Source organism: Saccostrea cucullata, unplaced genomic scaffold (assembly GCF_032062105.1).
Source record: "Saccostrea cucullata isolate Sc308-1 unplaced genomic scaffold, CSIRO_AGI_Scuc_v1 ctg454, whole genome shotgun sequence".
NCBI classification, from domain to species: domain Eukaryota; kingdom Metazoa; phylum Mollusca; class Bivalvia; order Ostreida; family Ostreidae; genus Saccostrea; species Saccostrea cuccullata.
In genome coordinates, this window is record NW_026933264.1 from 40045 (window position 1) to 51941 (window position 11897).

General features: G+C 32.4%; 2 protein-coding genes across 2 annotated transcripts; both read left to right on the top strand.

Annotated features, from left to right (window-relative positions):
• The first annotated feature begins 3909 nt into the window (after nucleotides 1-3909).
• Nucleotides 3910-4877, top strand: LOC134237816 (uncharacterized). Its single transcript, XM_062719964.1, has 4 exons — nucleotides 3910-4084; nucleotides 4232-4373; nucleotides 4620-4670; nucleotides 4798-4877. Exons 1-4 carry the CDS (start codon nucleotides 3911-3913, stop codon nucleotides 4875-4877), a joined length of 447 nt encoding a protein of 148 aa, XP_062575948.1. The 5' UTR covers nucleotide 3910.
• LOC134237817 (location of vulva defective 1-like) lies at nucleotides 4838-5979 on the top strand. The gene is made up of 2 exons (XM_062719965.1): nucleotides 4838-5221; nucleotides 5656-5979. Exons 1-2 carry the CDS (start codon nucleotides 4904-4906, stop codon nucleotides 5971-5973), a joined length of 636 nt encoding a protein of 211 aa, XP_062575949.1. The 5' UTR covers nucleotides 4838-4903; the 3' UTR covers nucleotides 5974-5979.
• Nucleotides 5980-11897: the final 5918 nt, after the last annotated feature.

Sequence of the window (11897 nt, forward strand, 5' to 3'; positions counted from 1 at the left end):
GTATGAAAAACGTCGGTTAGCATTTGACTCAATGATAAATTGTATTTGCTGAAAAGGCCATTGTATTGACCATAGAACTTACGAAATGATTTTTTTAAAAAAGACTACTGATATTCTTGTTTCATCAACTTGTTTATTGGAAGTTGGCGATAGAAAAGTTAAAGTCATCACGTTTATCATAGAGCTTGGTTGTTAGATTACCATTAACGTCTTTTTCAAGTAAAATATCTAAATATGAAAAATTCTAAAGACTCTGTGGTATTTCCAAATAACAAGGAGCAAACGGCAAAAAGAGTACAAAAACAATACAAAATAGGAGCAGAGAAAACAAGGACCTTCAAAATATTAGAGGTGGGATCAGGTGCCATGGAAGAGAAAGCATCCTCTACCGACCGGTCACACCCGCCGTGAGCTTCTAAACATGGTCGGAAATAACGGTAAAATCCGTCGTCAATTCAGTGTATAAATAATGGACAAACGATTAGTATAATAAATGTCGGTCAGCATTTGACTCATTCGTCGATGATTTACCTCGATTTATAATTTTTCGAAGATTTTAAATCGAGGTAAGTTATTGACGAACAAGTTGCTGAAACATGAATATTGCAGTTTCGTTTCATTTCGTAAGCTCAATGGTCGATACAATGACGTTATCAAGAGGTACAATTTATCATTTAGTGAAATGCTGACTGGCGTTTTTCATACTTATTGTTTGGCCATTATATACATACTGAATTGTCGACGAATTTTTTTCAAATGAAACATATGGAGATAGCGGATAGTATTCAAGATTAGTATCAAGATCAGTCTTACTTTGGGTATCAACATGTCTGATTTGCATTTTAGAAAATTTAACATTCGCTATGTTGCATACGGTGCTATCAGTGTTTCACAGACACATTTTGTTTTAACCTTGGATTTCAAATGCTTGTTATTACTATTTTATTTTCGGTAAAACATATATATCCTTGTTGTACAAATAGTTCGGTTTGTTTCAGGTACAATGTTTTATGAAAATTTGAAAAAAGACATTGTGTAAATATTTCTTTCCTTTATTCTAGTTCTAGTGGTTATGACAAAAAAATCCTCTTTGGGGCTAGAGGAAGTTTGGAATACTTCCCAGGGTATAAATCTCGGAAACGGAAGTACAGAAACACTTCCGGTAGAAAGCGTGATACTAAATGGCACCTTTAGATCGACATCGGTGGATAACTGGTCTCAGTGACCCGCCAGATCATGTATCACTTTATTAACCTCGACAGACATCTTTATCTACTTTTATTTCTTTTTAATTTTATTTAACGCATGTTATGAAATGAACAGACAGAAGTGGCAAGTGAACAAAATAAATGAATAGATTTGTAATAACAAAAAATGTGTCTCTTATGAATTATAATGCTTGAAAAAATGTATATAACTGGATGATAAGTTTACCTTGTATTTATAAAAGCACGTTTTGTTGATTTTACTACAAATTAAAATTTAGGCTTCCTTGGTGGTGACGAATGCAATTGGCGACACCTTGTGGTGGATGTTTTTAAATACTTCCGGTACCCACAGTCCTTTGTCTTCTTGGATGACAACTTCTAATATTCTCAACAGTTCGGCCAATTCAGTCCCTTCCATTCATGAATCCAGTTTTTACTTCAAGTATAACAAGTTTAATTTGTCTAATTTCTAATTCTAAGTTTAGCAAACTTTTATTAATCTATTATAAAACAGCATGAACATTTATAAAAGTTTACAAAATATGCATTTACAAACAAAAAAGAGAAGCTAATCTCCCCACTTCTTTATTACAGTCATGACCCGTTCGACCTTATTCTGTCCCTCAAATCAAATCCGGATATGGTTTGGCTTTGTATGTATAGAAATTCTTCCTGTTCCGTTTTCCTGTTTACATCTCCACAGATACCCCAGCAACAAAGTTATCTTGGTAAGATTCTCATTTATAAATTACTTTATAAATGTCTGATATTTGCTTTTTAAAAATGCACAATGAGATGCTATAAAAGGCATTTATTCATTCCTGATTCAACACACAAGTACTCAAAAGTTTTTTAGTAAATTAAAATAGAAACAGAGGTTCGTGATAATTTGTTTTATGTCCCGTCAAGAATTTTCCTCTCAAGAACGCCACCACTTGCCGGTGGAAGCTGTAAATTTAGACCTAGATTCGACATCAGGTCCTTTGAGCAGTAAGAGAACTTTTTTTGTGACAGCACCTACTGCGACACGTAAGACGTCTCTTCTGACTGACAGGCCTCCAAGTTTCGCAGTGATATTCAGGATCAACTCCCAATTCCAAGACCCCAAGAGCAAACGTTAACGTTCTTAAAACTGTGCCAATTTTAGCGACTAGGTCTACCTAAAATTCATGGGGAAAAACTTTCCTGTGGGCGCAAGCTGTTTTCATTTATTACATACAGGACAAATAAAAGTACCTCTTTCGAAGCAGCATTTTTCAATAAATCTTTGTACGAGAAGAAAAACCTGCTTTGGCATTAAATATGTATTTCAACTCTCATGTTTATAAAGTATAACTTGTTGAACTCCAAATAAAAAATGTCACAGATTCCGCAAGATCTTTCACATATTTTGATGCTTTAGCTATTTGCATAACTGCACTATATAAAACAGGAAGGATAAATTATTTTTTTTCAATCATCTGCTTCCCTATGTAAGCAAATAATGACTTGTCTCCAAACCTAAAGAATTTAAGAACATCTGTATATGATAAGATTTTAAACATGGACAAACCATATCAAATACGGAGCTCAACGGTCAGCATTTGATTTTTGTTCGAGAATTTTTCACTCCTATATAGACGCCATGGCTTGCTGATGGAAGGCTGCAAATTTAGACATGTCATTATTCGGCAAACAGTTTTCACGATGTAAGGGGTCATTTTTCTACCAACACTTACCTTAACACTGAATCTGGGCTTATACGGTCTCCTCTTAAGGATCGAGATCGGTCTCTACATTCCATATTCGGACTCGAACCCACCACGACTCCTTACTTTAGCGCAAAGGCTCTAATCACTGCGACATCATTGGATTTATGAAAGTTAACACTAATTGTTTTCCTCATCCTTCTTACCATGTACTTGGTAATGTACATGGGTAGCAATTAAACATGAATTATATTTATTATTTGAAGCTCTTTATTAAACCTTTACTATAAGTAAAAATTGCAATTAAACATGCTCCTATATTAAAATCAGATTTTAAAAAGTTCTTTGGTTCAAATATAAAATTTAACCTTTTGATTTCTGTCTCCCATTGCTTTTGTTATTGCTCTGTCATCCATTTATAAATGCAGAAAAGAAAATTCCTGTTTATTTTAAAAATATATACATTATTTATATATAATAAGCCCGAGTCTTGTTTCTTGTTTTATACAGGGACAAAGATATCATATTATGATAATCATAGCTCGACTGGATATTCTGAGGTAAAATTAAATCAGTTCTTAAATTCAATAAAACATGAAATTAATGATTTCGAAATATGTATGATTCTTGCTATAAAAAAAAATATTGCTTCCTGTGTTCATGATCTTTCATTTTAATATCACTCTTAAACAAATTTTTGTATGTATGTAACATGTGTTTTTAACATTTTAAAAGAATTTAGCTTATTTAAACCTTTAATTCAAAAAATAATAAAGTATTTGTCACACCAACTGCTTTTTATGCATTATTTGACTACGGAATGATCAATACATAGGAGTATAGGGAGGATGTAACAGATGAACAGGTTATTAGGCCTTCTTCTCTTAAGCACCTGATTCCACCTGCAGAATTTCAGGAGTTCCCTGATTATCGCCCTCTTTTGTAGTTTTTGTCGTTTGTTTTTTTTTTTTCTGTAATTTTTAACGTTAAAAGTTCTATTGGTATCCTTCTTAGATGGCTGTTTACGATGATGACAAAATTATCAAGATAGATCAATTAATGGCCTGCGCCAAAGAAAGCTTCCTGGCCAACATAGTACGATCTTACATTTTTACCATAAAACACAGCATGCTAAGATGTTCATCCACAGCTTCTCTCGAGTACATTCTGGAAAATGGAGCACCAAAGGTGAGTACTTCTCTTTCATGCAATGCTCATTTTTATATTCCTCATATTGTATATCAAATGCATATAACCTTGGTTTAAAAAAACTCAATAAATTATTTGCTGAACAATTGCTTAACCAATACCCCCGGACTGACTTCTTTATTTCAGCGTTTTGAGACCCCTGGAAGTGGATTCTGCATCACTACACCGTATCAAACAATTCAATCTATTTTCGTCCGTTGCATTGTAGTCACTGTACTGACTAGTGAGAGTGATTTCTATTTTCAGTTTAAAACAAAAGACTTAAAAGGTATATTACAATTTGAATACAATAAATGTCTATTTCGATGTTGCATCATTAGAAAAGATTAAATAACATGTAAATATAAATATATTTCATAACGCATTATCATTATTTATACTCCTCACGCAAATTTCTTACATTTTGGAGGTCCGTGTTTGCTCTGCTCCTATTTTGTACGTTTTATAATGGTTTTATGGTCTTTTGAGCTTGAGTACTGCTCGTTATCTCCATATATTTCATTAATAATTCTAGGCACCTTTGTTGCTGGAGATGCTGTGGTCATCACTGGATATTGGTTACAAGGTATTCTCTCTCTCTCTCTCTCTCTCTCTCTCTCTCTCTCTCTCTCTCTCTCTCTCTCTCTCTCTCTCTCTCTCTAACACAAAGGTTTTTGTTTCATTTTAATGTTATTATGTTATTGAACTTGAAGGCTGTTATTTTCAGAACCATATACACAATATTTTACAACAGGAACAGATATTGTTTCTTCCGAAAATGTCACAAAGTTAGATGTTAATACGACTTTAAATGATTTAATGACAACCACTGTAATATCTTCAAATCATACTGAAACCACATTGGAGACTGGGTCTACAGGTTACATACCAGATAGCACAAGCTCGTCAGACAAAATAACAACTACCTCAGAGGGGACGGTTGTTGAAGCAACGACGATAATGACCACAAGTTCAGAAGTAGAACTTTCTTCTGTCACAACATCTACGTCTGAGCCTTCAAGTACAGCTGCAGTGATCACGGCATACCAAAATAATACTGAAGAATACTTAAATAGTACTCTGAGTACAGGATTATATACAACAGAATACAATAACGTAGATAACTTTAGCACGCAGGTAGGTCATATATTATCATTTTAGCTGATATTATAATCTATACATCTCCAATAAACTCAGACTAATTGCAAAGATTAATTTTAATCGTTCTTACACTTATGATTATGTTTCATAAAAAAGATCACCGATTTTTCTTTGTCATTGGTTTATATTCAGCAATTCTCATTTTAAAATGTTACTAAGATTGATTTCGTTTTTATCTTGTTTTTTAATAAGATGATAATCTTTAAGTAGCCAGAAGAACATCTATATATCATATTATCTCTCGGGTTTAATTAAAACAAATATACAAATAATTTGTTTTCCTTTCTCTTTGTCCTTTTATTTTTATCAAGTATCATTATGAAGGCTTCATTGGAAAAAAAATTACGAGAATTTTCAGTCCAGTAAAAAATTATTGGCTTACCTTCTGTGCACATATTTTATATTAACAGACAACATTAGAAGAGGAAACCATACTCGTTGGATTTTGTGTCTGTAAATGTACCGGATCAGGTTACAAATGGACAGAGGAAGAACTGGCTGATAGAATACTCCAAAGAAAAATAGAGACTCAGCTGATTAAAAAGAACCTGACAGCATATTACAGAAGCCTGACCTCAGCAAATGACCAACGAATGTCATCTCAGTGTATAGGTTATATAGGATCAGTCATACTGATTTGTTTTCTTTGTCTGCTTATATTTTGTGATTTTCGAAGGTTCTTGTATTACTGCATAATAGAGAGACACGCCGAAAAACATGTTAGTTAAGTATTAATTACCATATTCAGATTCAATTTGTATATACATGTATTCTGGAGTAAAATGCATTAAGTTAATTTTTATAGTCGATAAAACGACTTTGTTAGCAAATATATTATTATAACGTCTATATTTTCTATATTATTTAACGTCTTTTTAATCTATACAAGTGTCTCAGAACGGGTGTGACCGGTCAACAGGGAATGCTTACTCCTCCTAGGTAACTAATCCCACCTCTGGTGTTCTGAGGGTCTGTGTTTCTGCTCTGTTCATATATGAATTTGTAAAGATTATTTTGAAATTGATCCCTGTTCGTAATCTTCACCTTTTTTCATTGTTTGGGAACGTTACTGATCCATTATAAGAAATAGATAATTTATATCATTATCATACTGCAAAACATTTATCTTAGTATTTAGAATATGCTTTTACTGGTGATAAAACTGAAATAAATCTGAAGACTTTGAAGTATCAATTGCTGTTGTAGGTTTCCATGGTCTATCAAACCTTACAAAACTATGAACCGCTATGAAGACGTTATTCGGTACAACTTATCTTGTGTTTGTTAAGAGTGGATTCCTGTTAATATAAAAGAAAATTTGAATCCACATTCAAAAAAATCAGATCAAAAGCATGTGTTCTTTTATTTGCTGAAAATCTTCTACATGTGTGTGAAAAGAAGGAAACATTTTCTGTGGCCCTCTCCTCGACATTTAGGTATAACGATGACGTATTGTCAATTAACAATGGTTATTTCCATTCATGTGTCGACACAATATATCCGAAGAGCTTGAAATAAAAGATACGAGAGAGTTTGACACATCTGTTTCATATTTGGATATTTTATCAGAAAAAGACGTCAATAGAATGTTACAACGAAGCTCTATGATAAAAGTGATGCTTTTAACTTTTCAATAGTCAATTTCCCTTACTTATGCATCAATATACCCTAATCGTCTGCATATCGGGTTTTCATCTCTGAGTTGATTCGATACGCAAGAGTATTCTCCAGCTTTGAACAATTTCTAAAACGGCAAACAATTTTATAAAACAAGAATAAAAACAATGTCGTTTAAAGTTTTAATTTCGTAAGTTTCATGGTCGATACAATGACATTGTCAGCAAACATATATACATCAAACTATCATTAAGGTAAATGCTCACTGACGTTTTTCATACTAATTGTGACCATGGCTTACACACTATATTGTCAAAGGATTTTTCCGTTAATTCCCGATCATGTCGATAAACACACAGTATGTATGACTGGTCGGCAAGAGGATGCTCACTCCTCCATGGCACCTGATCCCACCTCTGTTTAGGAGGTCCGCGTTTGCTCTGCTCCTATGTTGTATTGTTTTATGAGTTTTTGATCTTGAATACTGTTCGTTATCTCCATATGTTTCATGAAGGCAAATGACAAAGCTAAGGAACTGTGATCGATCTAAAAAAATCTTATGTGAAGAGGACATAAAACACGGATCCCTGGAAATTCAACACGTGGGATCAGGTGCTCAAGATAAGTAAACAGTCCGTGTTAAAAATCAAACGTCTTTTAATTGATTCGAAAAAAAGTCAGCAGGAATGAGACAAAATATATGTATTTTATATTTGCTAATAAGGTTATTATAACGACCATTAAATGTACGAAATGCCAACTTTAAATGAGAATGTTGATATCCATGTAACACAAACTTATCAGTGAGTAGCATGCCTCTATTTAAAAACTGATCCTACTCAAAGAAAGCTTTTGAGTAGGGAATAAGTTTGGAGAGATTTATATGAAGAAGGATATGAAAAAAACGAACAGTATTCAATATCAACGTCCATAAAACAATACAAAATAGGAGCAGAGCAAACACGGACCTCCGAAACATCAGAGGTTGGATCAGGTGCCATGGAGGAGTGAGCATTCCCTGCTGACCGGTCACACAAGGTGTGCTCCTTGTCGTGTTCGGGAAATAACGGAAAAATTCGTCGTCAATTCAATGTATAAATAATGGACTAACAATTAATATAAAAACGTCAGTCAGCATTTGACTTAATGATAAAATGATAAACATCATGAGTTGGTGATAGTGGACTATAACTACATAGATAAGAAAAGTTGAGGTCTTCTCGTTTGCCATACAATCTGTTGTTAACTGGCCTTACACGTGTTTAAGCAGTAAACATCTTAATATAAATCAGATGTGGCAGACTCTTTGGTGTCTTTTATTTCAAGTTCACTGGGATATATCGAGAAGGCATAATACGAATAAGAATAGCTATCGTTAATTAATGAAACAACGTGGATATATCTGAAGGTTTGAATTGAGGGTCAAATGTAGTATTCTCCGCTTGTTATGAAGAAGTTTTGAAGTATTTTTTTCTTCATTGGAATATTTGCATCAGGTCGGCAAATAAAGGAACACAATTAGTATACAGATTTTTGTTATATAATATTTTGACTTGCATGTATCATTTATGTACATTTTTAACATTTTAATTTGTTGTTAAAGCAACGGATAACTCATTTCCTTGTTTGTGTTAGAAGGCTCAGGCCTAGGCTGACGTGACCATCTGATTTGTTGTCTTGATTGTCAATGATTTGAATCGTAATTTTTTTTTTATTGAAATTGCTTTTAAGTGATAGAGGTCACTTTCTTTCATTATTGCTTTATTCGACTTTAAGGAGAAGTTGATAGATAGCAATCCTTTATCTTATTTATGATAATATCAATTTTGTCAGACACGTTTTGCTGTATTCCTTAGATTTCTCCACTTGTGTTTCAACATATTAAAATGACTTTTTAATCTTCACATCATGATTTACAGTAATTGATCGACAAACAAAATCATAAAAGATAGTTCAAATCAAACAACAATAATTCAGTGTATGTTCCAGTCGTGTAATTTATCCATTAATTATGTGTTTTGTACAAAAGTCTTTTGCCCAAAAGAGACGTTTATACAGTCCAAGTACTAGTCTTCTTTCCTAAAGAGATTCATTAAACATTCAGACAGCAAATAATTTAGTAATGAAAATTTATTATTATTGACATTTATATGTACGTTTTTTTTCTTTTTGGGGCATTTTATTCATTTATCATCCAATAAATAGAGGTCAGAGGCAAAATCTGTTGCATTTTCAACAGAGCTAGGAAGATGTATGTGCGTCTTAGTTCAACAATGGTAATTAAAGTTTACTTGAGAATGGAATGCTCCAAAAATGTACTGTAGATTCATCATTGTAGTTGATAAGTTGAAATTAAAGAAAAAATATTTAAGAAAATTATTAATAGGTCACATTTAATAGCCAACGTGAAGGAATGCTTTCTAAGGTTAATCAAGTTAGGGGTCATGGTTCTTAGAGATTGGGATAAGTCTAGATCTTTTTCTTTGATGTATAAATTTATAATACTAGAAAATACTACCTTGAGACGATTGAAAAGCATTCTTTCATTATTGTTCTAATACGGAGTTATTTTTTCAATGTCAATCTTATAAATATTAGCAATGGAAATAATTAAATTCAACGAGGAAATAATTAAATTTAAGAAGGTTAGTTCCGTCATAATATGCCTGTAACATTAATCACAGAGGAATATTTACAGCACTGAATACCAACGCTTCTTGAGGTTGTATAGACACGACCTTGAGAGAGGGGTTGTTTTGTATTATTATGTTCACAAACAAACAAGTGCAATAATCTTTAATCTTCAAAATCTGCATAATTTTTTTTTGAAATCCCAAATCATTTGAAATGAAAAAGGGAAAGCACCTAAAATGTTCTACCGAACACCTGACGATCTGTTTTCGTTGCACCATATCAAAGAATCGTTATCATTTTCGTTAAGTTATACAATGTACCATGAACACATGGAAAGTACAATTAACATATTGAAACATGTCCTATAAAATAAGAAAAAATCCTTGTTTGTTTCATCATTTTTTTAAATTTTCAAAAGCATTTAATACCCTTGTATAATGTATACCAAATGAGCTTAAAACTGAATATTTTAGAAGAATCTTTAAAAAATGGTAAAATATGTTGAAAATTAGTGATGTTTTAAAGATGATATTTAATATAGGTCAAAGTATATCACATGTTCTAAAGTCTCATATTATCATAATATTCCCCCAACATCGAAGATAATTTCTCCCATTTTTTTTTTTTTAGAAATTATTTATTAAAAGAACTAATATTGAGAGCTCTTTTACATGCCTTCCGCATTTTCCTGTAGATAATATAATCGGAGAAACTAAAACTGCACCCACTTTATCTTGAAAACACGTGTACAAGAAGGAGTGCACAGAAACGCCATAATTTACGAGGTCTTGTTGTACGTGTAAAGTGATTATTACGTTACTGTGAGGTGAAGGCTGCGGTCTTCGTTAATTCAATTAATTCATTAAAAGTTACTTTCATAATAAACGAAAAAAAAGTCTTTATATTTAAAGTTGCTTATATTGTCTTCATTATCTTATTGTAAATGGACAGACCGTTTATTTTGTTTTTAATGACAATTTTGTATCAAAAATGTGATGTCGTCATTTTTCTATCGCCGATTTCCCGCATTTCTGCAGAAATACACCAATAACACTTGCAAATGAAGTTTGAGTCTCCTATAGTTGATTCGACATGCAAGAGTATGTTCCAGTTCGAACAATTTCTAAAATGAGACAGACTGTTACACATTTAATTAAAGATATCAACAACTTGTCTAAACGAAAGCATTTTTCAAATTCTATGAAATTATCAAGGGCAAACATGACATAAAATGTAATTTCACAGTTAGTGGAAATGTGTCAAAAATTGCAATAATATGGCGCTTAGTGAAGCTTTGCAATGCAACGTTTAATTTGGTAAATTATTGCATGAATAGTTAACATTTTCAACAGCTTATTGATAAAATTCTTGCATTAAGCGGCGATTTAACATTAGTGTTTGAAATGTAAACTATTAATTTAATGAGTTATAATATTAAGCGTTGCATTGCAACGTTAAATAATATTTCTATAATTAAGCTGGGTTTTGTGAGTAGCGGCTGCTACAGCGCACCAAATTATTTTGCAATAATGTGTAAGGAGGGGTATAAATCCTGTTCAGAGAAGAAAGAGATGAAAACGATGAAACGACACAATGATTGTCTCAGACACAGAGTTCTAACTGGTGAAAGAGGTTCAAAGATGACTCTAAACACTGCGCAACGAAGGCGAATTTACAGGAAATAAAAGACAAAAAAGGAAAATATATCTGTTTTATATTTGGATGTTTTACTTTCTTTAGTCAGTATGGGTAAATTAACGCCTTAAGTGGACAACAAATGATCGATGTTGCCTCAGATTGCCGAAAAATGATATCTCTGTCCGATTAATTTTAAACACGCTATTTGCAAATAAACTGATTAACGGGGATTCAAAAGACTTTGTTTAAAGTCAGCAATTCATTTGTAATAATGATCTAATGTGCAAATATAACCGATCATTCGGTCATATTTTTCTGCGTGTTTAACATCAATTTTTAGGCCTTTTTTATATTAGATTTGACTACGAAATATTTAAATAAATTTATCTGATCAATATGCCAGGGTTATGGTGGATTTTGCTGTTTGGCAGAAAATGTATACCCCTCATAGGCACCTGATTCCATCCCTGAAGTTTCCGGGGGTCCTTTGGTATATGTTAAATGTTTACAGATATGTATTACTTGTAGCTTTCTTAATCAATCACTTTTTGTTACCTTCACATTTTTAATTCGTTATAGAATGCAAGATCCAATTTCAAATGCATTTATGTAAATTGCAATTACTAGTAATTATGACGTTTTTCATAAATATGATCTCAAAGAGAACTTTGTTTTTTATGTTAATTTACTGAAGAAATGTTGTATTTACCGAGTTTATAAATAGTAATATTATTTCTCTTGCAAAATATGTGTTGTACATGTA